The sequence below is a fragment of the Protopterus annectens genome, chromosome 12.part0, assembly GCF_019279795.1.
Source record: "Protopterus annectens isolate FY-2018-M chromosome 12.part0, PAN1.0, whole genome shotgun sequence".
Classification (NCBI taxonomy): domain Eukaryota; kingdom Metazoa; phylum Chordata; order Ceratodontiformes; family Protopteridae; genus Protopterus; species Protopterus annectens.
Genome location: NC_056746.1, coordinates 257055752 through 257082318, shown reverse-complemented (window position 1 = coordinate 257082318; position 26567 = coordinate 257055752). Strand labels below are relative to the sequence as shown.

General features: G+C 39.9%; 1 protein-coding gene across 1 annotated transcript in view; it reads right to left on the bottom strand.

The window, feature by feature from the left end:
* Positions 1 to 26567, bottom strand: part of NLRC3 (NLR family CARD domain containing 3) — a 778434-nt gene that overhangs the window by 354551 nt on the left and 397316 nt on the right. The window contains exon 6 of the mRNA XM_044089322.1: positions 17138 to 17221. Coding sequence (XP_043945257.1) covers positions 17138 to 17221 — 84 coding nt within the window. The remainder of the gene's footprint in view (positions 1 to 17137; positions 17222 to 26567) is intronic.

The window sequence follows — 26567 nt, the reverse complement described above, 5'->3', positions numbered from 1 at the left end:
TTCTCTGGATGCATTTCTGTTGTATGAGGGGATGAAATATGTGATGATTTCACTTTCATGTCCTGGAAGGTATGGCTTCAGTGGTCACTGGTGACCATGTGTCTTTCCATCTAGGTTTTGTGGGTTTCTTGCAGTAGGTGAACTGGCAAGTCACTTAATTACCAATAGGTTTGAATGCCATGTGAGAGTGTATTTGTGTTGTGGGGGTGTGGTCTCATTCTGTGATGAGTTGGTACCCCATTCAGTATGAGCCTGTATGCCTTGCAACCCACTCAGTGCTGGGGTATGCTCTGGCTGCCATAAAATCTATACTAGATTAAACAGGTAATTGGAGAAGGAATTAATAAATGTGATTCCAAGGAGCATAATTGTTATCCTTGGAATACTGTGATGGTTAATGCCAGACATATGAACTATGTCTGAAGCTGGCATATCTTGAAGTATTCTCAATACTTCAATACAGTGACCTTATATGTAGTTGCAAAGTTGTGAGGAGACACAGACCCAAACATCAGGTGGTGCAGAGGGAAAGACCCCCCCCCCCCCACACACACACACAATCACACGCACACACACACACACAATGCTTTCATATGGGGCAGCAGTGACCTTCAGAATGCACTGTTTAGGAGAAGGAAACATTTTCTTGTAATAATAGGGCTTACAGTACTTGATCTTGCAGTTGTAATAAAGTGTCGATTTTATGGTGAGGAGCCATTGATTCACTCTGTCATCACATTAAAAATGTATATTGTATTCTAAGCCTGCATTACAAGGGTTGCATATTTTGTTTGCCATTTTGATGTGCTGCAGTTTTTCCTTGTATATGATACCTTCAGCTTAGTCCTTTGTCTATACATGCAGACTTCCCTGTTGAGGAATTAGGCAAACATGCCTCCTCCTCCATAGATATGAATGCCAATCTCATTTAATCAAACTCCTGTGTATTGTCTGAGGATAGGTTACTCTGAGTGCCTAATGATTAGTTCATAGCTATCTGATTTGTCCTGCAGATCTTTCATGGTCTGCTGACCACTTATCTGCTGTTCTCATAGACAATGGAACCTGTATCTCTACTTACAGTTTTTCTTTTTTTTTAGTGTGGGTGTCTGACAATGGTAGACTGAGCTCTAGTTAGTATCCCATACTACACATACTTACCCTGAAGACTAAACACCATTACTTCTTCTTCTTTTGGCATTTCCTGGTTAGGGGTTGCCACAGCGGATCACCTGTCCACTCATGATTGGCATTGGAGTTTTATGGTTTCAAGTTGCTGCCCAACCTTCCACAGAAGGCACACACATGCACACACTTGCGCCTAGGGCCAATTTAGAGTGTCCAATCTACCTACACAGCATGTCTTTAGGATGTGGGAGGAAACCAGAGCACCCGGAGGAAACCAACGCGACCACAGGGAGGACATGCAGACTCCGTACAGAAGGCACCCCAGCCGAGGATCGAACCGGAGAACCTCTTGCTGTGAGGTGACAACGCTAGGACTGAACACCATTACTACCACTAATTAATATGTTTCTCTAACGTATGTGCTATGAATTTACTTGTATTTAAACTTACAGAACAATTAGTCTACAAGTGACCTTTGAGTTAACTACATTAAAACAGCTTAACTTTCCCTTCAGACTGGGATCATTCTTATTAAGATGAGGAACCAGGAAACAAAACTACTGTGTGAAATCGAAAACCTGCACTTCCTGCTGACTAATATTTCACAGCTTGTGACCATTTTAGAAATTTCTGTAGCAGTGATGTCTCCACATAGTTGCACTTCCTAAACAAGTTTCCCAGGGAATGTAAACAAGCAAATCAGTTTGTAATTATTCCTTTTTATCTTTTTAAAACCAACTATAATAAGTTTCTCAGTGGTGAGTCTGCACTAAATGAATTCAAAGACTATGCAATTGTTAGCAAAAAATACATAATGAAGTAAATAGGCAGGATGGCTTCCAGTTCCCCTTAAAGAATCACATTGCTCACTGACACACTCACCTATAGATCAGTGTAAGGCATAATGTCACTTTCTCAGTGTTAAGGAATCCCCTCAGGTTTTGTATATCTTCATATCCCTCTGCTTTTACTCTTGTGACTCTCCTTAAGTCTGTCTGCATTGACAGAAATTTCTCTCATCTAGGACCCAGTTCTGTAATAGGGCAGGCGAGGGGATGGCTGCCCCAGGTACAAGCTGTCAGGGAGCGTTATTGGCAAGAAGTGCTTAGTATGTCAGGTGAGTGTGTAGTAACACTGCAGTGAGCTTTGAGTTGAGGTGGGGTCTGCACAGAGCACTAGGTGTGCTAGCTATGGTTCTGATAGGCTCATACATATGGAATGTTCTTCTATGGAACCTTTGTCTTCTCACATCTGATAGGCTCATACATATGGAATGTTCTTCTATGGAACCTTTGTCTTCTCACATCTGATAGGCTCATACATATGGAATGTTCTTCTATGGAACCTTTGTCTTCTCACAGCTTATGCTTCCTTGTCTAAACAGCTCAAATCCTACCTGTAATGTCAGCTTCACTTCAGAAAGTAGATGCATTAATTACCTTGTACTGCATCCTGTTCAAGTATTTCTGTACTGAGAATGATTGACATTATATTCATAGTGCTGCCCAAGTCTTTAACATGTAACTACACAATTGAATGTAATAGTGTATCATGCTTTATTTTCATACCTTTTTCTCTAGGTCTTTTAGCTGTACGGTTGTTGTACGGTCTAAATGTTACAAGTCTTCAACTGCAACAGTCTAGCTACCTCATATTTAGTAATCAGTTGATTTTTATTCTGTATCTCCTGTTCCTATTTCACTTTTCTAACTGGTCTATATTTTGTTGTACAGTTTTATATTCTATAACTAGGACATGACTGAAAAGGGGCAGAAATGATCCAATTCACCAATGTGATAAATTAATAAAACAAATAAATAAATATTGTGTTGTTATTTGGTTGCTGGGATGCTTGTAAGTCACATAAAACCAAACATCTCCTACCTGATCTAAACATATTCTATGTGCACTATTACATTGCACACAATAGTGATTTAAGGTTTGTTATAATAATTATGTCACAGAACTGTTAATGCTTTATTATAAAACATTTTTTGCAGTGAAATATGGTTTGAAATATAGTCCAGAAAAAATACTAAAGTCTGTAAACTTTCAGTTCGACCACATCCTCACTGTCGACAGAATATTTGTGCACTGTCTTATTCTCACTTCTGTATCACTGCATATGCATGTTTGTTAGTTTAACTTAAGATCATCGGAAAATACCAACTGATGCATGACAAACTGTGCTTTATCTAACTTAAAGCTCTGTGGGAAGATGCCAACAAATATGTGGCAGTAGTGTAATGTGTCTGTTTTGTGTATCAGTAAATGTACTTCATTCAATTTGAAAGGGGAAAGCTGGTGAGGGTAGCTGTTTAGTTCTTTGTCAGCCATGAAACAGAATGGCTAACATTGGGGAAGCTGAAATGGACAAACTCATACAAAGTTGTTTGGTGTGATCTACTGTTAATGATACCCCCCTTGTATTTGGCTGACCTGAACAAGTTTCAGGATGTGTATAGTTACAGACAAAGGATACAGAATAATTTCAGCTTAAAAAAACTTTTAAGTACAGATATTAATTTCACTGTCATGACTATACAGTATACCATCCTGAGAGAAGAACTTCATTTTCCAAAATGTCATTATATTAGACATAAAAATACAAAGACACTGGAGTGCAGACATGATGTAATACCTTTTATTGGACCAGCATCAATTTTGCAGTTACTTGAGCTTTTGAGCTGACACAAGCCCTTCGTCAGGAGTTATTCACACTTAGTTTCACTGAAGGCAAAATCTTGCACGCAAACAAGTTTGTCAAGAACACACAGATACTACATTGACCACACAAAGTGTCCACCACACATAGACCACTTTTTGCTGAGACACCAAAAAGTAATCTTTCCAAAGCTCAAAGACCTCCTAAGCTTATAAACAGCAATGCCTATCCTCAGCGATCTCTAAAGCACTCACCAAAAGCAACACCAAACACCCCACAAACACCTACATCCAGTGGAGCCCCAACAACAAAGTCCATAAGGCAAGCAAAACAAACACATTATCCAGGAGTCTTGTCATAGGTGACTCCATTTTACAATGCACAGTCTCCATTTTACAACACACAGATGCCCCCCTCACCAGAATGAACAAGGAGAGGATAATGGCTAGTTGCTTATCTGGAGGCAGGATCTGCATGGTTATGCATACACTTAAGTCATTACACCGCAGGCATTAATATGGTTCTAGCATAGTCTATGTGGGTACTAGTGACTTGAGATGTTCCTCTCTGGACCATATGAAGACAGATATTGATATCTTTGAATATGTGTCTCAGGCAGATATTTGCTTTGCATTGAGCAGCATTGTATCTTCACTAAGAATGATGCCACACTATGAATAAAACATGACTGACTTCAATAATTGGCTTAGTTTCTGGTGTCTTTCTAGGGGTCTTCAATATTTGTCAACATAGGGGGACATGGTTAAAAAAACACGTTGCTTTGCAAAGGATGGTGTGCATCTGTCCTGCCTAGGTTCTGATTATTGTCAAAAACTTTATCCTCCCCTTTATAAACTTTTTTAGGCAATGTCAAATTGACAAACCTACCCACATGTTAAATAAAACCCAAAGAAACCTGAAGGTATTACTGTTGCGTGCTAGGATCCTAAATAAGAAACTCCACAACTACAAGCTGTCCTCACTCTGGAGAATATAGACACCTGTACCATTACTGAAGCATGGTTTAAATCTGCGGAAAGTACTCCAGCAATGCAAGCCTTCAGTACCTTCCACACATTTAAATTGTCAGCTGCACAGACAGGGACTAAAGGTGGAGCATTCTCACACTGCATTAGTAACAAGTATACTTCTAGGTTGGTTAAACAGGATAATGCCCAGGAATTTATCCTTCTACAAATCTCCATAGACAAAGTCTCCATACCATATCCTAGTAAGCTATAGGTCACCCTCTATGTACCAAGAATCCCATAGCATCTACCTAGACCTGCTAGAGACACTCACTATTAAACCAAATACCTAGTCATGGGAGACTTTAACTACTCCTGTATAGACTGGGAAATGTACACTGCCTCAAACTCACTGGAATAATGATTCCTGTACTTTATTAACATGAATACCCTTGACCAGAGAGGGAGCACACCCACCAGAAGTTCAAACAGAGTTGGCCTGGTAGTCACCAATATGAGACCCCCCCCCCCCAGTGTCAAGTCCTCACTGGTGAGTTCAGACCACAAAACTGTCTCCTTTGAAATAAAAATCAACTTGGTAACCCCAGAGAACCCTATAACAGTTAAGAACTATTCCAAAGCAAACTACATCCTATTAAGTGATAGTTTGTCAAAATTCAATGCCCCTCCTAACACTGAGTTCACAGCAACCTATGTGGAATTGTTCACAGAAACCCTGTACAGCCATATAAATGGTTGTACAGAGGCTACTGTACCTAACAGAAGCAAGAACAAAACAACTCTAAAAACAAATCACACTGGCAGAAGTCTAACCTTAACATAGTATATAACCAAAGGAAAAAGTCATGGCTAAAATCAGGATGAGCAACTCCCATAGTGATAAGAGCTCCCTAACTATACTAAATAGGAAACTAAAAGGACTAATTAAGTCCAACAAGGCCAATTATGAGCTCAAGATAGCCTCACAGACTAAAGACAACCACTAGGCCTTGTACAGCTATGTCTGAAACCTCAAAAGCAGCACACAGCAGCGCGATGAACTAGTGGCCAGTGGTGCCACCTTCACTGAGCAGAGTGACATGAATCTGCTGATCAACACTTTCACTTCAAACTTCACCCCCCATTTCCTCCCACCTCCCTGCCATAAAATATCTACTAGCATAACCGAGTCTATATTAAAACATCGAATGCTTAAATCAGCGAACGATGTTTCATCGACCCTTTTTCAGCGAAAATGTCAACACCTCAGAACAGCAATTTCTTTCCTAGGGAAAGAAATCGCTGTTCCAACCAAAAACAAAAAAACCCCAGAAAACAGTTCCAAACAGCTGAAAACACATACACACGTAACTCAACCATACATCTAACACAAAAAAAAAAAATTTTAAAACATATGCACTTACCTTAACCCGCACCCTAACCCTAAGGTCAGTAACTGTTGCACATTTACGTAAACAGTTCCAAACACATACACACTTACCTTAACCCTAATTCTACCCCCCAAAACAAAAGTAAACAGCTGAAAACACATACACACATAACTCAACCATACATCTAATGCAAAAAAAAAAACAGTAAACACTTTCATACATATGCACTTACCTTAACCTGCACCCTAACCCTAAGGTCAGTAACTGTTGCACATTCACGCTCGGGAGCTATACCGGACAAGGGAATCCCTGAGCCCACACTACAGTGCAGAACATGGCAAAGCAATGAAGCGGTCAAGCGACTTCTTTCCCAGGGAAAGAATTCACTGAACAGCCGCTTCGCTGTTTTGCCTGTTCGCTCTTTAGGTGTTGATGAAAACGCATTCGACAAAATGCGTTTTTGACGTTCTAATAGTAACCTGCATAAACCCCCCCCCCAAACTATTAAGAGGGAGCAGGTCCTGGTGGTGCTCTCTAAAGCCAAAAACACAACCTCAGCAGGTCACAACAATATCCTGAGTGCCACCAAAATAGTTTGAAACATGACCTATCAGGACCGCTTGAATCACTTTTTAAATATAGCTTCAAAAAAAGTTTTGTACAATGAGAATGGAGAACTACAATGGTTATCCCTCTTCACAAGGGTGGACCATTTACTAACTTTAGAAACTACAGACCTAATATGCAAAGCCATGGAACAAATTATTATGGAAATGATCAACAAAGGCACAGGCAAACTTCAGACACTAGACCCAACCCAGTATGACTTTGTCAAGGGGAGGGCCCTGCCTACCAAAACTGGTGGACTTCTTTGAGAAGGTCACCATGGTAATTGATGAAGGGAAAATGGTGAATACTGGCTACCTGGACTTGGCTAAGGTGTTTGATAAAATACCCCACTTGGATATACTTGACAAACTCACTGACCTGGGCATAAATCCCTTCATAACTTACTGGCTCACAAACAGGGCCCAGAAAGTCAGGACTGGTGAGCCCACCTCCACTAAGAGACCAGTCACCATTGGGGTACCTCAGGGCTCCATACTGGGACTGCTCCTATTTAGTGTCCATGAATTGGAGATAAAGGCTAATGTCAAGGTCCTTTGGCTGACCAAGTTTGCAGATGACTGCAAACTGGGAGCTGTCATAGATTCTCCCCACAAGACCAACATCTTACAAGAAGGTGTAACACAGACAAATGACTGGTGCCAAAGTTATGGATTAAAACTCAGTTCCAAGAAATACATTATAGTGCATTTTGGGAAAATCAACATCCATGCTAATTTCTCCATCAATATGACACCCCCCAGAGAGTTGACCCTGTAGTCAGGGATCTGGGAACAGATGTAGCTGGTATTCTGACCTTTGACCAACATGTGATCAAAGTAGTAAGAAAATCATTCTATGTCTCCCAGCTTATAAGTAAGTGCATGGCATCCAGGTCCAAGGATGTCATAGAGCCATTTTATTCAGCCCGTATCAGACCCATCATTGAGTATAAAGCCCCCTGCCACATGTACCTGACCAGACATACAGCATGGAACAGTTGGAATGCCCACAAAGGATCATTACAAGGAGAATCCAGGGTATAAACACATAGTTCTGTATGGATCACCTTAAAGCCGTACCTCTCCTATGTTACTGAGAGTTGGTCTATGCCTGGCATACAAGACATTCTTGGATCCTGCTCTGATGGACCTTTTGGACATCTGCAAAATGAACAGCATCAGAACCACTAGATCCAAGGATTTAAATTTTGCTTGTGACATAAATAGGCTTAGAAAGGCCCCGGTGGTTGTTAGCCTAGTATACAGCTATGAGCCTATAACCATTGTGCCATGGGCCGCTAGCATTCTGATGGACAACCGGCATTGTGATTTATCAGACTGAAGAGCTGCTGTCATCACCTAGGAACTTGAAAAATGCTACACTGACATTATTGAAGTGAAGTGTGACAAACTGAGGAGGAGAAGAAAGTCAGTAAAAGGGGGAGAAGGATGCTTCACTTTCTTCTACAGCAGAAGTCAGTTGAACACAGACACAGATTTGTTGTTGGATTTGCCATTAATAAGAATCGGCTAAATCAGCCTTTTGAGCTTTCCACTGGCATTAACAAACATCTTCTGACCAGCACCTCAAGCTGAGCAACAGTCAACATGCCAGTGGTATAAATGCACATGTTGTGATACTTCAGGTTGGTGAGAATGTCCCGGAATGCTTTTACACAAATACTAGCAAAATTAAAATTCTAAGGGGCTCAGCTTGTAATCCTAGCAACAGTGATTCTGAAACCAGGTAAAGATAAAGCATACCAGATCTGAGGTTGTGAAACCTTGGAGTATTTCCTCTCCTCTGAGGTACTATAATCTCAGAGTTTAAATATATATATATATATATATATATATATATATTATATATATATATATAGGTCTACTGTTTTTGTTCAAAGTTTTAGTACTTCAAACTTCACTTGTACGAACCCACTTGTTTGAAGTACTGAAATGTCAAAAACTGACTACGGAAATCACAATACAGCGTGGAATGGGAATATTCCCTTTCCTCACTGTAGTGCGATCTCGGAGTTGGCATATTTAAGTAGGGGTATGTGGGGGACACAGCAAAAGCATGTTTTTGTTATATTTTTTTATTTGTGAGGTTGAAGTGCACTTTCGCTGAAGTGGGGTTCTACTTTTCATTTTCGGTTAAGTGACAATTCGTTGTAAAGTAGTAGACCCATATATATTTATATATATAGGGATAGGGTGCAGGACAGCAAAGCTCCACCCCTGCAAAACTGCTTCATTAACATTGCAATTAGTTGTGAGATTTGGTGTATTCATTAGACAATTACTTTCTTGTTCATATTTGTGAAATACCAGAGTAGAAACTTATAACTACAGGTGACAGGAAACTACAGTCCAAAGATAGCAAAGTTATTTGAGACTTCAGTACTAGCTCTGGATGAGACATAGAACTAGTATGTAAAGAATGTAAAGAAGGCAGTATGAAAGACAAATTACTATCGCATTTTCCTCCTGAAAAATATACATTGCATGGCCTGGTCATTAAACATAACCTGTGTGGTAAGGAAGAGTACACTTATAGGCACCCTCTCTTCAAATATGGACTATGCCATTCTTAATGCTTGTGGTTAAATGATATCCCCACCAAAGTTCCCTACAAAGCTTGAACATTGTTGGTGAGGCTATCAACTTGTTATGCATCTGTTAAGAACATTCCTGTCACTCAAAACTACATTGAAGAGTTCTACAATTACTGTACTGGAAACTCAGCACAAAGCCCTTAATGAACATATGGATCAAGTGACTTCCTACATTGCTTCTAAGCCGCAATCACTTCCATTACTACCGTGGGTGTTAATATGGAGAAGATTCAAGATTGCAGAACTCGCTGCATGTGTTGACATTAGCTATCAATCATCTTAACCAGGAGCTGTTTGCTTAAAAATAAAACAGTAAAACAAGATTCAATGAATTAGAAAAGAAGAGGTCAGTAAACATGCAATGGTCATATTTCATCTCAGCAGAAGAGAGACACACCAACTACTTAGGACAGAAGATCGAAGAAAGAATCATGACATCAAAAGTAAATAGATGAAACACAACTCCAAGGAAATTCAGTTCTGTACCAATTAACCCAATAAATGGGTTGTCTTCCAGGCTTCTTCCCTCATATCTCACGATTTGACATGTCTAAAGGGAAACAACCATTCAAACTAGAGGGAAAGAACAATTTGAGCCACACCTGTACCTATAATTACTTTGGGACAAATGCCATTATATAACCTGGCCCTCAGAAAATCGCTTGCATACCCTGTTAGTACTGAATATATGTGTTTGTGTGTGTGTGTGTGTGTGTGTGTGTGTATGTGTGTGTGTGTATATATATATATATATATATATATATATATATATATATATATATATATATATATATTATAAAGCAGTCCAAGATAAAAGCCAAAAGACCAGGTGACAGCAACAACAATACTATTTCCTTAGCAATGGAGATACTACATTACAACATTATTTACAGTAATTATAGAAAGAAGAAAAAGTGGACAAGCTGCTATAAAGGCTGTTGCATTTTTTGTTTCTATCTCTTGGTGTATTGAGTTCGTCTCTAGTGGTTTACTTTTTTGCTAAAATGACCAGGCTTCCCTGAAACCTGTGCAGCCTTGGAGGCTGGCATATTAACCACTGGATACAAGAGGAAATGACTCCTACATGGTGGATGTAGGGAGTTTTCATCTATTGCTCTTAATTTCTTTTCTTTTTTTCTCTTATGCTTCAGTGAAACAATCTATTATGGAAGATGACCGTGACCATTTTTGTATCGACAGAAATAGTACAGTTGTGTAAGTCAAACATGTTTGAAAGATCACTGCTACAGTAACCTTAGCTATATGGGTTATATCCAGCCAAGGATATAACAGCTGGCCAGCTTCCAAAGATTCAGGGCACCTTCCTCCCAGCCAAACTGTCAAGCAGCTCAAGCTGAGTTGACTAAAAGACAAATTTGGGTGCAAAGCCCTTCAGAGCTTAACTGCCAGAAGAGAGAGGGAGACTGAGCCTTAAAAACAAAATGTTAAGAACAACAAAACAAAGTATGTCCACTCCCTGGCATCGAAAATATACCAAAAAAAGGTGGGTGGAGGGAGAGAGTGGCTACTGCAGGAGTGATCATTCGAACATCTGCTGTTGTAATAAGTTCATCTTGCACAACTGCACTCTGTTCATCATATCATTCATTTCTGCAGTAGCCTTAGCAGAATAGGCAGATTGCCTTAGCTAACTATATTTGGGAGGTGGAAGAAGAAGAGTCCAGGATGCCCTGGAGAATGGTCCTAGCAAAGCTTGATCTGGACCTATGAGAAGGAATCAAGCTTATAGTGCTTTGTAAAAGTATGTACAGAGGACCAAGTAGTAGCTTCTAAAATATTTCTAGAATGTAATCCTTTCCAAAAAGCCATAGATGAAGATAAGGCTCTGGTTGAGTAGGCCATGATCTTGCCTGGAGAAGTTTTGTTATGGTGAGTATAACAAAATGTAATAGCCTTAGACAACCACATGGAAATAGTCCATTCTGACATAGGTTTTCCTTTATTCTTACCTTCACAAGAAATGAACAATTGATCTGAAGATCTAAAAGATTTAGTTCTGCTAAGATAGTATCTGAGTTGTCTGTGGACATCCAAGGTATTGAGTATCCTTTCTCCCTCATATTTAGGTTCTGAAAATAAAATGGGGAGATGGATATTTTGGCTTAAAGTAAATTCAGTTACTACTTTATGCATAAAAGAAGGATTAGTTATTGAAACCATGTCCCTATGGAAAATGAGATAGGGTGACTCACCATAAGCATTCAACTTAGATACCCTTCTTGCAGAGGTCAGAGCAATCAGTAAAACTGTTTTCCATGTTAAGAACCTCAAGTCAGTCAGATTAGCTGGTTCAAATAGAGCAAGTGTTAGCTTCTCTAACACAAAATTACTATCCTATTGAGGAGCCATTGGTTTTCTTGGAGATCTCTTACTCAAAACTCCTTTCAAAAACATTTTGACATGAAACTACATTAAAAGAGGAGGATCCATGGACAGACATGCTGAAATGGCTGATAGATGAACCTTTGTAGAGGAATACAAAAGGCTGTAGGATAGTAACTCCCATAAATATTGTAAAACCAGAGAACAACTAGCCCTGAGTGGGTGCTGGTTATGTTGTTGGCAATAACTAGAAAATCTTTTCTCATTTGCTAATATAAGATTTTCTTACAGCAGTTTTTATTGTCTCCATTAGTATCTGTTGTATAAACAGGTGCCTAAAAGGAATTAAAATCCTATCATCCAGGCAGTCAATTGAAGATGATGATGTCAGACCCTATCATCCAGTCAGTCAAATAAAGATGATTGATGTTAGGGTGCGTCAAACACCTCTGTTCTTGTAAGAACAGATCCAGTGTGTGAGGAAGCTTGTGGTGATTACCCCTGACCATTTCCAACAGAAGGGAGAACCACTGATGCATGAGACAGAAGGGAGTCACTGCTGTGATCTTGTGGGATTCCTTCTGAAAGTTCAGAATTACCATTGATATTCGTGGTAAGGGTGGAAAAGCATAAAGAAACATTCCTGTCCAAGGAAAAGAAAAGGTATCTGTCTTCCAAGCCTTCTTGCATGGAGCCCTGGAACAGAATCTTGATGGTTGATTGCTGAGAGAGGAGGTATAAAGGTCTACTTGAAGAACTCCCCACAGATGGATCAAATATTGGAATACCCCCAATCTAGTTTCCATTTGTGAGGGTCTGCCTTTGTCCTGCTCAGCTTGTCTGCCAAACAGCTTTGCTCTGACAGAGTGTAGGATGCCTGTAGAGTGAGATTGCGCTGTGAAGCTATATCCAAAGATAACACAACTAGCCTGCAAAGGGTTCCCACTCACTTGTTGATGTACCACATGACTGTGATATTGTCAGTAATCACTTGAAGGGGTCCTGGGGTCCAAAGATGGTTCAGAGAGTTGAGTGCCTTGATCAGGACAAGCATCTCTTTGATATTTGTGTGCTTTTATCTGTCCTTGGTGTCCCACACCCCTTGCACTTTTATCTCTTCTGATCTGCGTCCCCAGCAAAGTCTGAAGCATCAGTGGTGAGTGTCTGCTTTGGAGCAGGGAAAGAGAAGGGGAGTCCTGGCATTAAGGATATCTGTTGTTTCCATCAAAATATTTCTCTTCTGACAAGCCCCAGCACTGGGATTTGAAAAGATATTGGATGTTGATGCTGGGACCAAAGAGATTTCAGATACCACTGTATTTTTTTCATGTAGAGGGGTATCATGAGAATCATAGATGCTATAAGAGCCAAAATCCTGAGGTATCCCCTCACAGTGAATGAATTCTGAGTGGAAAAACTTAGAAATAGATGTAAATAAAGATATATTTCTTCATGTGGAAGAAAAGCTCTTTGACCTAAGATGTCTAACTAATATCCCAGGAATACAATCCTGTGTGATGGAGTCAAGAAAGATGTTTGAATGTTCTCTTGGAATACCAGCTTGTGTAAGAGATACATCATCCAAGAGGGAGACTCCTGACACTTTGAGAATGATTCTGCAAAGATAAGCAAGTCACGTAAATATGGACAAATGTGGATACCCTGCAGCCTGCGTTGAGCTAGAACTGGAGCTTGACACTTTGTAAACACTCTTGGTGAAGTGGATATTCCAAAGTGAAAGGCAGAGAACTGATAATGTGACCCAGACTCACAAAACCTTAAAAAACACCTGAATTCTGGCTGAATAAAAATGTGATGATAATCATCATTTAAGTCTAGTATTACCAGGAAACTTGAATAAGGAAGAACAGGTAACAGGTTGTGAAGTGACATCATTTTGAATTTGGGCACTATCACAACAAGTATTGGAAAGAAAGATCTAGAACTGGTCTCCAGGCATTTTCTTTCTTTCTTTGGCACTAGGAACATCCTTCAATAAAACCCCTTCATGACTAGGGAAGGGGGAACTGGTTCTATCACTTCTTGGAACATCATGTGATGAAGAACTGCCTGGGAAAAACTCAGATCTGGAGGATAAAGAATGACCCCCTGGAAATGAGGAATTTCCTCCCTCTGCCATCTGTAACCCGGATGAATGATTTTTAGGACCAATTTTTCTGAAACTATCTGTTGCCAAAGAGAAAAACGGAGATTTAGTTCCTGGAAGAAAAAAAAATTGGGCCAGGTTAGGGGGTCGGGGGTTGACAAAGTCTCTTGATTAGTCTTTCAGACTTGTTGGATTGTCCTTGGTTTTGAGAGGTTTGAGGCTTCTTTTTGGAATTTCTTGCTATTTCTTCTTAAATGTACTTTTACCTGCATTTTATTGAAACTGTTTATACTGTATTTTTTTTTTGGCAAAATTGGATGAGGAAATAAATCCCTTGGAAAATTTGGAAAAAGGGGGCTGAAATATCTTAGAGATTTTCTGGACCAGTTTTCCCCTTTCATCACTTTTTGATCAGAGGGGTCAAACATTAAAACTTTATCCACGGGAGAATTTCATATCTCATTTTTTGACATCATCTGTGAGATTCTGAGAATGCAGCCCTGCAAACTTCCTCTAAACAGTACTAGTGACCATAGCCCTGGAAAAAGTATTTACAGAGTCATACACACACTGCAGACAATGAGTAGTGACCTGTGTAGTAGAAGAAACTAAGTTATTTAAAGCATTTTTACTTACACGAAGAAACTACAGATAAAACATTTATCATACTTTCACAATTTGTTAGAACAAACTTTTATCATATGAGCTTGACTATTCAAAATTCTGAAAACCAAACTTGCAGAGGTATGTACTTTTTCCCCATACCTGTCAATAATTTCCCATCCTTATCAGAACGAGTAGGATTGGAATTAACTAAGTGCTTAGCAGTAGTGAGATCAACTAAAGCTACAGCTGCTGGATCAGGTCTGGGAATAGTGTATAAACATTTAAAAGACTGAGGAACTTTATACATCATATCCATCTTTTTAAGGGCCGCTGGCTGACTATAAGGAAAATGCAGGCAGTAATACACACATCCTCTAAAGCAGACACAACTGGTGGAATGGGTGTAGGGTCTGAAAAATCTGTCTGTAACAACTTATTGTATTTTCTGAGGGACTGCGAAACTTCATTGTTCTACCACTGAAAATAGTGCCACATTCTAGCAATAGTCTCAAAGAAAGAGAAACCCCCACATGGAGAATCAGAAATTGAGCTTTCCTCTGAGTCTGAATCAGAAATCTGAGAAAGAAAATCTGTATCCATCCTTGCATCTTATTGTTCAGACTCAGAGTCTTGAATCTCTTCAAGAGAAGTGCAATTTCTCTTTCTTTTACCAGAAACTACTTTACAAGAAGGATCAACAGCTTGAATTAAACCCTGAGCCAGACCTAATAAACTACTCTTATCCAAAGACATTTGAGAAGGAGTAGATATATGCTTGTTTTTCTGTTTCTTTCTGATAGGGAAAATGAGGTCAGCTGTCCCCAGGGATGGGTATAGCATTCTGACACAACAGGGAAACCTTTCCTATTTCTTCTACCTGGATTGACAAAAGTGGCTCTTCCTTGCCCACAGAGGGGACCCTAACAGCCACAGATGATGTGGCTAATCCCCCGTCCATAGTGGCTGTAGCTGCCACACCAGAGGGATCTAGGGTAAAAGATGAGTGGCCTGAGGTACAACAAATGGCCACAGTAGAGTCACCCACCTGTGGCTGAGGCAAATTGCTAGCCTAGTGTGGTGCCAAAGGTTGTTTGCTTAATATTTTTTGGGGGGTGCTAGAAGAAGGACTGACTGTGCGACCAGTTGTCTGTTCCATGGTCAATCCAGAAATAGTGCCTCTTTCCTGGGGAGGACTAACAGCAATTGCCGATAAACACTGCCAGTACACAAAAGTTACTTTTTGACAGAAAAAACACTGTAAAAAACACTTTAGAACACTATGGCAGCCCCACAATAGAAAACAATAACACAATTTCTCCACAGAAACAATGTTTTCAGTTGCTTTACACCATTTTTAAATGGACAGGAAAATAAAGTGTGCTCCATTTAAATGTACATTGCAGTCTTGAGATAGTCCGTTAAAACAGAACACTCCTAGTTTTAAAGTAACCTTCCTGAAGAGGAAGGCAATAAAACATCAAGAAAATTAAGAACATATTTTTCCCTAAAGGGAGCTCATCTGCCCAGCAAAGAAAATCGCAAGCTGATTGTTGATTCTCAAATGCCTCAGATGCGCATACTATTCAGTGCTGGTAAAGCTCTGAAGGGCATTGCCCACAAACTTGTCTTTTAATCAGCTAGCTGAGATTGCTTGACAGTTTGGTCATGTGAAAGGTGCCCTACAGCTTTGAAAGCTGGCCAGCTGTTATATCCTTGAGAGGATCTAACCAATGTAGCTAAGGCTATTGCAGCAGTGATCAATATGATGAACATCTTTTATTCTTATAGAAGGAATCTGGTCAGCTATGTTTACTTATTAACAGGTAGGCCACCCCAACAGTAAATTTTAATTTTCTTTTTAAGGTTAACTGTTTTATTTCTAGTCACTTCATACGGCAGTAGCAACTGATACAATTTGCAAACGATGTACAACCAGTTTTTCGACATTGCAGCTCATCACCATGACATCATTCTTTATATCTCTCATTACCATGACATCATTCTTTATATCTGTCTTGCAGCTTATTACCTTGTTTCAAACTAAAATATGGTAGGTATATTACTGAAACCAAATAATATATATCTGGCCAGTCTTCTGAATAAGGAACTTTTATAGTTTTATAGTTTCTGCATTGTTGTGTTTAACACATTTATTAAGCATTCCAATGAGGTCACTCTTATTGTCAGTTTGTACAGAAAGCAACAGATAGGTTTAAATAAACATACTACAGTTATTATAAACTGCACACCTGAAGTGTTATATTTGCATAAGTATACTGAACATGCCAATAAATCATTGATAATCTCATGTAAACAGAAGCTGGACCACAAGATCACTGAGCTCTTGACATCCGTATCATTGCATTGGGACCAAATTATAAGCAAATATATTGCTGTTCCTTGTCATTCCACCATTGGTAACAAATTATATATCAATAATTAAAACACAAAATTACTTGTAATTTATATTCTTCGAGCATCTTGCAGGACATATGATAGAGATGATAAGGCATTACAGGTGATACTAGATATTACTGTATTTTATCACAGCATACTGTATCATATTTTTCAAATAAAATCATATTAGAAACATAGAATCTAATTTCAAAAAGTGGATATTATGGTATTAACAGTCTAGTGATCATCTTCTGAAAAATATAGTTTTCAAAGGAAAGCTAAGAATATGAAAGCTGTGTACCAACTTACTCTAGCAAACGTAGGCTTCTGTTGACAAGGAGAGATCTTGCTACAGCCTTTGCCCCTTTGTTTCCAATTTTGTTATCTGCTAAACTGTTCATGAAAAAAATAAGACGTTTTTTATTGTTCATTCTTTGTTTCTTTTCAGCATCAAAATGCACATTAATGTTATCTATCTTCAGACACATAAACGTACACACCTGTATATATTATATAAATGTATGTTTTTACAATATGTACACATATAAGGGGCACAGTAGAATATTTTAGTCACTCAGTATATATATTTTTATCTACACCATCATCAAATTTTATCAAATATATATCACCATCTTGTGTGTTTCAAACCAATAAAACAGCATAATTATTTACACTTTCACTGAAGGAAAAGCAATCGCAACATACACAAAAATGCACACTCATACTCTACAAAAACATTTCTTACACCCAAATCAAAGTTTGGAAAAAAAATAAAATAAAATAAACGAATACTACATATAAGAAAAATCACAGATTCAGTCATCCACGCAGAAAATATTCTGAGCAAATTCTACTTAAAATAGAGCACTGAACTGCATAATATTAAACCAAATTCACAAAACTAATGAAAAAACTAACAAATCTCAATATAACCATATGTACCCTGTTATAAAATGTCTTTAAACAGCATAAGATATTATAGCAATAACCCACGCCTGGGTGTGGGTAATGCGGGATTTACCCACGGTTGGCGTGGTTTGGTCCCGAGGGCAAAGCCCGAGGGACCAAACAAAGACAACCATGGGTAAATCCCGCATTACCCACACCCAGAAGTGGGTTATTGCTATTATACTATGACATTATTTAAGGAAAAAAAAAATTACTTTTCTTAAATAATGGCATTGTATAATGCCTCTTTGCTGCCCTTCCGCAGCTGTCTGGCATCTGCGGCAGTTCTGATGTACTGCGCATGCCTACGCAATACATCAGAGCTGTGGCCAAAAGCAACGGAGAAAGCAAGATCTCCGTTGATTTTTACTGTTTCGCTATGTTAAATGGGTTTAACATAGCGAGACAGCTTTAAAATAAGCAACGGAGATCCATTGCTTATTTTAAAGCTGTCTCGCTATGTTAAACCCATTTAACATAGTGAAACAGTAAAAAGCAACGGAGATCTTGCTTTCTCCGTTGCTTTTTTTTTTTTTTAAACCTGTCTCGCTATGTTAAATGGGTTTAACATAGTGAGACAGCTTTAAAATAAGCAATGGAGATCTCCGTTGCTTATTTTAAAGCTGTCTCGCTATATTAAACCCATTTAACATAGCGAGACAGGTTTAAAAAAAAAGCAAAGGAGAAAGCAAGATCTCCGTTGCTTTTTACACACTGTGTCACTATGTTAAAGGAGTTTAACATGGCGAGGCAGCTTTAAAAAAAGCAACAGAGATCTCCGTTGCTTTTTTAAACCTGTGTCGCTATGTTAAACTCTTTTAACATAGCGAGACAGTGTTTTAGAAGAGACTTATACTAATGGAAAAAGTCCGGGCGACCGGACCTTTTTCCATTAGTATAAGTCGATTTACAACGTGCACGCTGGCCAATCAGCATGCACGTTTTGGAATATTAATGGGGGGTCATGGTATAATGAAGATTAATATATATCCTAGAAGAAAAGTAAGAAACCTTGCAAGAAACAACTCCTAGACAAACTGCACAAAACATATTTAGAAGATGCTTATACTGATAGTGCAATTACTACATAGCAATGAAATGAATGGGAAGCAATAGCCCAAACTAAGAAAATCATGCAAAATTGATAAATGGAATATACAAGGCCAAGATTTTGTGATAAATAAAATACTTGCATTGTAGGATTAGTGAACACACACACACACACACACACACACACACACACACACACACACACACACACACACACACACACACACACACACCAGAAATACAAGTAATTCTCAGAACCAAAAGCACAACTGAAATGTTAGTCATTTCTTTTGTTTCATAAAACATATAAATGAACTAGTACATGATATTAGCACTGAAGTTTCAAGTAATCAGTAAACAGTTTAAAGTAATTTTATTAATAGCAGTATTTATCATGGAAGAATATTTGCCTGGGAACAAATTGTGTCCATTTCCATCTCCCTATATACTGTTGCAGCTATGATATCATAAATAGAAATATGTATAATCCATCACTGGTGAGCATAATTATAATAAGGCATATCACACAGAATATGTGCTTTGGCTGTCATATAGTCTGATTCAAATTTAATCTTAAATACTTTTAGAATATTCAGATTTAGCATTTTAGGATATATAAGTATGTGTGCAACCTGAAATTATCCATTCTGCTGTCAGATGTCTGGTACCATAATAGAAATCAGAGTTATAGCATGTCATGCCTGAGAATCCAACAAAGAAATGAAGCTGCTCTTATTTATAAATATATACTTTGTTTACATAAGATGGAGTAAAGTTATCTATATGAAAGTAAACAGCAACTCTAAAAGGAATTCCTGTGATATTTATTGTTGGGAGTCTGAGGAACAGGCAGTGAAGCCTGCTTTATATTTGGATTAATTGAAGCTCCTAAGCTGGAAGACAGTTCTGCATGGAAACTTCCAGGAAAATCTAAACTATAACACAGTTCTTTATGGAGCCCTCCAAGAAAATGCTTGATAATGTTTTGGGTATGACACCAGTGAGTCTACCAGGATCTTCAGCAAACAGCAGAAAAAGGGATCACTTGGAAAACAATGGGGTTGCCTGCAATAAAAAACAAGAAGTCACTTGGGTAGATAGACTTCTGCCTCCTTAGTCAGGAGTGAATGAATTTATGTCAGTGCAATCTTTATTCAAATTAGCATCTATAAAATTGTAATTTATGTATATGTGTGTATATATTGTAATTTTAGTTGTACTTAGAACTGATTACCTATTGAAGACCCTTTCAATTGTTAATAATTTTATTGAACATTTGTATTTAAGAAAGTGATGGAATTTGGGATGTATTCTGATTAAGTCCCATTTTTAGGGATGAAAGCGGTCAACGTTTTCAACCATCTGAACAATTTATTAAATTTCTTTTTTATGTAGTCAATGAGTTTGGTTACTTGAAATCCATTTGGACCCATTTCCTTAGTGTTTATCTTGGTTTTACTTGTGTCCGTTTGTTAATGTTAGACTGTATTTCTGGTTTATTTGATACATTTTTTGGGTATGACACCAATGAGTTGACCAGGATCTTCAACTAACAGCAAAAGAAGGGATTGCTTGGAAAAAATAGATGGGGCTGCATGCAATAGAAACAAGAAGTCATTTGGATAGATAATCTTCTGCCTCCTTAGTCAGCCCTGTAGGATTAGTTATCTATTCAAAAGGACTCAAAAGGTAGCATGTTAAAAGACAGAATATAAAGGTATATTAGCATGCAGAATAAATTAGCAGGATATATTACGATTTGCAGATTCTGGTACTGCTCATTATAGTAGACTAGTGCTTGAAGAAATTTGCTGGTTAATTGATTATCTATTTTCTTTTCAATCTTTTATCCATTTAAAAATGCAGCATGGCCCTTATTTATTTGCTTTTACATTTGTGTGTGTGTGTAGAAAAGAGAGCAGTTGGCATAACGGTTAAGGTCTTTGCCTCCCATACACAAGGAGATAAGGTTTGATCCTGGCATCCAACCAATGTCTGGTGTTGGCATGTTCTCCCTGCATCTCCGTGGGGTTTCTCCCACGTCCAAAAAACATGCTGAGTGATTCCATCTCAAACTCACCAATGAATGGAGCTGTGGGCAGCAGCACAGACTCTACATGGTGCCTTATAAGGGGAAGAATTGTACAGACCATCCACTTTGGACATCTGCTGCGGTGCACAGTATTCTCAAGATAGGGGAACATGTATCACAGACTGCATGCCGTGGCAGGGCTAGCCACTCGCTGTAAAATATGACTTTAGTTGATTCGGTCATGTTGACTAATGTCACCAAAATGGGCATGGATGGTTACCGGTAATAACTGGGTTGAGGACCTGGCCTACTCTGACCTACGCCAGGGACCCTTGCTAATGGTGGGAGGGGTACATGTGCCCCTATTGGCCAGTGCCTACCTGCCATAAAGCCCAGCAGACCTGGGTCATTAAGCTACTGGCTGGTCATGTCTAGTTGCCCAGACTGGGTTACCTGGGATAGCTCTGTTGAGTGAAAGCCAGACATAAAATCAGCCAACCTGTCAAACATGAACTGAGAATTGCTATGCTTAATGTAAGCTCACTGACAGGATGCAGCTTTGAAGTGGATGACATGATGATACGGAGGAGCCTGGACATCCTATATATCCAAGATATGAGATGTGAGGGCAGTGCAGCAATGTCACTTGACTTGGGATCCAGACTCTACTACTCAGGTGGGGACAGGCTAGAAATGGTGTAGGAATTGTGGTGAGAGAGAAGCTTTAGAAGGCAGTGAGGGGATATCATCAGAATTAATGACTGACCCATGGCAATCAGATTCCAGTGTAATGATAGGGCAGTATTCATAATCTCAGCCTATGCCCCACAACAGGGTTGTGATAGTGAGGAAAAAAGTGCATTCGGACAGCAGTTGCAGGACCTACTAGATAAAGCTGGACAACATGGATTGGTGTTAGTAATGGGAGACTTTAATGCACATATTGGGACACACAGAACAGGATACAATGACTGCCTGGGTCCACATTGGTGGGGCAATAGGAATAAAGAAGGAGAAGCCATTCTAGACTTCTGTCTGGCAAATGGCTTGATAGTAGCCAACACATGGTTCAGAAAGAGAGACAGTCACAAGATCACATACAACAGTAGCCAACATGCAACTCAGGTAGACTTCCTCCTAGTAAGAAAAAGGCACTGGGGTAGAATCCATGATTGCAAAGTCATCCCCAGTGAAACAGTCAGCCCACAGCATAAACCACTAGTTGCCGCAATCAGCTGCAACCAGTGGTCAGAGAAGGCTCTAAGGTCAACAGAGACCAGGCTGAAGACCTGGAAGTTGATTTGAGAGAAAGTACTACAGTTCAAGGAATTACTCAGGGCACTAGAACCCTATGAAGAGGAGGAAATCGGTGGAGTTGCACAAGAATGGCAGTCCTAAAAACAGCATGTATTAGGACTACAGAAAAGTTATGTGGCCGAGCCAGGTATGGAAATAAGGTAAGATAGTGGAATGCACAATTCCAGGAAGTCATCAAAAGAAAGAAGGAGTGCAGGAAGAAGTGGGAGATAGAAAAGACGGACCAGGCTAGGAAGGATTACTGGTTGGCTAACAAAGAAGCTAAGAAAGAAGTTGCAATAGCAAAGAATAGGGCATCAGAGACACTCTACCAACTTCTGAAAAATGACTCAGTACGTGGCACAAAGAAACTATATCAGGTTGCAAGGCAAGTCAGAAAGATAAAGAAGATAGATACCCTTCATAAGGGATGTCAGCAACAACCTGCTCACCAGTCCAAAGGACATCAAACGCAGATGGAAGGAGTATTTCTAGCAGCTTCTGAATGAAGAAAACCCCACAGAAGCTGTACTGTCCCAGAAACAGCCTACAATGAGAGAAGAAGAGGAGCCCTCCTTAGAAGAAGTAAGAACAGCACTAAGAAAAATAAAAAAGCAGCAGGCTCAGAGGAGGTCATAGCAGATATGATAAAGATGCTGGGTGAGATGGGGAGAAATGGCTTCTGAGGGTACTAATAGCAGTGTGAAGAGAAAGGTGTATCCCAGATGACTGGAGAATAAGCATATTCATGCCAGTGTGCAAGAACAAACTGGACATCCACAACTGTGGGCAGTACAGAGGCATCAAACTCCTATCACATTGCATGAAAGTTCTGGAGAGGGTGACTGATAAACAGATACACAGAGTAGTAGAATGTAAGATGGGAGATGAGCAGTTTGGATTAAAATCAAAATGCAGCACAACTGATCCAATGTTTGCATTGAGACAGATACTTGAGAAGAAGGTAGAAATGAGGACAGAGTCCAACTGGGCATTCCTAGACTCAGAGAAAGCATATGACAAGGTCCCAAGAAAGCAGATTTGGGCAGTACTGCAGTGGTTTGAAGTCCCAGAAACATTGGTAGAATTAGTGCAGGCTATGTACAAGGACCCAATGACTCAGGTACAGACAGTGTTCAGTCTCACGGAGGGGTTCCCAGTGGGTGCGGGTGTACATCAGGGTTCAGCTCTGAGCCCACTGCTGTTCATACTGGTGATGGACTACATTAGCAAACAGGTTGGAGGGGACAGATCAACAAAGCTGCTGTATGCAGACGATGTGGCAGTACAGGCAGACTCTGAGCTAGAACGTCAGCAAAGGATAGGAGAATGGAATGCAAATCTGAAGGCACATGGAATGAAGCTAAGCACAGATAAGATGGTGGTAATGGCAGCAAATTGGGGAAATCAGAAGAAGTTGAGAACAGGGGTGGCCGCAGTGGTGCAGCGGTTAGCACTGTCAACTCACAACAAGAGGTTCTCCTGTTCGATCCTTGGCTGGGGTGCCTTCTGTGCAGAGTCTGCATGTCCTCCCTGTGGTCACGTGGGTTTCCTCCGGGTGCTCCAGTTTCCTCCCATATCCCAAAGACATGCTGTTGGTGGACTGGACACTAAATTGGCTCTAGGCATGAGTGCATGTGTGTGTGTGCCTTCTGTGGAAGGTTGAGCGCTGGGCTGGCAACTCCACTGCCAATCATGAGCAGACAGGTGATCTGCTGCAGCGACCCCTAACTGGAAAAGCCAAAAGAAGAAGAAGAAGTTGAGAACAGAGATAGAAGGGAAGATAGTGGAACAGGTAAACAGCTTCAAGTATCTGGGAGGAGTAGTTGAGGAGAAGGGTAGTCTGAATGAAGAGATCAAAGCTAGAATCAGAGGAGCTGCAGACAACTGGCATAGAATATCAGGTGTAGTCTATGACAGAAGAATGCCAAAGAAGCAGAAAAGTAAGGTGTACAAGACAGTGGTGTGACCAGTACTACTGTATGGTACAGAAACCTGGTCAGTAAAGGTAGAACAGTTGAAGAAGCTAGAGGTGATGGAAATGAAGTGCCTGAGAAAGGTGATAGGATGCACACTGTGGGACAGATGAAGAAATTAGGACATAAGAGCAGAAGTCAAAGTAGCTCTGATTGCAGAAAAGATCAAAGAGAACAGATTATGGTGGTTTGGGCATATGTGTAGCAAAGCAGAAGACAATCTGGTGAGGAAGATTTGGGACAGACAGGAAGAAGGTAATAGGAAGTGAGGACACCAGCAAAGAGGTGGATGGATTGTGTGAAAGAAGATCTGTGATAGGCATGAGTGTTGAAGAGGGCAGGAGTGTGGCACTGAATCGAGAGAGTTGTCGACAGTTAACACAATACCCCGAACCCATGTAGAAAAATGGGAAAAAGGGGGCAGATGATGATGATGATGATGATAAAGGGGTGGGATTGGAGACAGAGTAATAATCATGTGGAGTTTGAGTCTGCTACAAGCAAAGTAGGAAACACTGAGTTGCAGAGTAATGAGGTAATAGCAGGTGGCTGAGGGCTAGAACCATGGGTGTTTTAACCAGGAAGTATAGGACTGCACCAGAAAGGACAGTATTCTGGATCTGGTCCTATTGAAGACTGATGTAGTCAGGGAAGCCTAGCTGAAGACAACATTAGCCAACACTAATCATGCCACTGTGTGGTTTATAGAAGAAGGAGGCTACAAAATCAAAGATGAAATGAAGGCATGAAACTTTGAAGAGTAGCTTATTATGAGGTGGAGAAGAGGGTAGTAAATGAGTCAGGGGACTGGAAGCAAACTGTGGTGGAGAATATGTTATGAGGATGGGTCAGAGATAGGTACTCAAGGCTGTCATTAATTCTGATGATATCCCTTACTGCCTTCTGAAACCTCTCTCTCACCACAATTCCTGCACCATTTCTAGCCTGCCCTCCAGCTGAGTAGTAGACTCTGGATCCCAAGCCAGGTGGCTTTGCTGCACTGACCTTCCATCATGCTGCGTCCTGTCAGTGAAGCCCACTTCTTTATCCTGACCTCTTTTCTCACAGACTCCTTCCTTGATGGGTCTGGGAATCAGTAAACTGTATAAATGTAAAAGAAAGTGCAACCAGCTACCACAGCAGTAGTCCTTTAATATCAAAAGGCAAAAAAAAAAGATACAAGGTAAGCACTTTCATGCCAATATTAAGGCACTTCATCAGTCCATAGCAACACTTAGAAACAAGCAACATTTATGTACACAGTTTCAAATTTTAGTGGGCTAGATTTTGTGACTTTAAAAGTGGTCTTAAAGAGACAATCTCATTTACACTGAGTCCTTTAGCTGCTTGAAGTTCTAAAATCCAATTAATTTCAAGGCATTCAGTGCATTTTTTCACATTGCCACCCATAATATTAACCTGATACATCTATAAAACCCGAAACTCACTCCCCACTAGTTACTACAGTATATACCTGCCATAATGGATGCATAGTTTTCCACCATTTCTCCAGACAGCCTGACTGACATGGGCATCCTGAGGCAATGCAGCAATTGTCTCATATATACTGACAACCAGTTACTCCTAAACAAATGCAACGTGTGAGGGATGTTTCTATACTATGAATTTGGAATCAGTTCTGTCACATAACAACAAACCAGATATCAAACAGGTTGTCAGCACACACTCTTGCAAATAACAAACTCAAAACACATAAAACCTCATACATGGAGGTACTCACTAGACGATGAGACCTCCTATGTGCAAACCTACTGCACAAACTGCAGACCTAACAGAATCCACTACACATAATAGTACACACAACAGTGTCTCAGCCAATGAGCTCTAAGGCAAAATACCTCAAAACCAAATGTCTTGGTCATAGGTGACTCCATAAGGAAACACACAGATCTCCCCCTCACCAGGCTGGACCAGGAGAAGGTCACGGTCAGCTGATTGTCAGGAGCCAGGATCCATCATATCACACATGCACTCAAGTCTCTCAACAAGTTCCATAATGAGTCTGCCATAGTCCATGTTGGAGTGAATGACTTGAGACATACCTTACTGCACTATATGAAGAGAGACAGGACTGAGATCTCAGATTATGTGTCGCAGGCAGGTATGCCCTTAACCCTAAGCAGCATTCTACCTTCACCCAGGATGAAAACAATGATTGACTTCAACAAGTGGCTTATCTTCTGGTGTTAGTCCAGGGGGATCCAGAAACTGTCATCCTGGGAAGATATGGTTGACAGGCAATGCTGCTTTGTCAGATATGGTCTTCACCTACCGCCTGTTAGCTTTCAGTTACTGACAAAGGTACTTGCCTCCCCCATAGTGCCTTTTTTAACTATGCCATAACAACAAAATTCCTGATGTAAAAAAATCCACTAGAGGCAAACTCAAGGTTATGCTGCTTAGTGCTAGGAGTCTA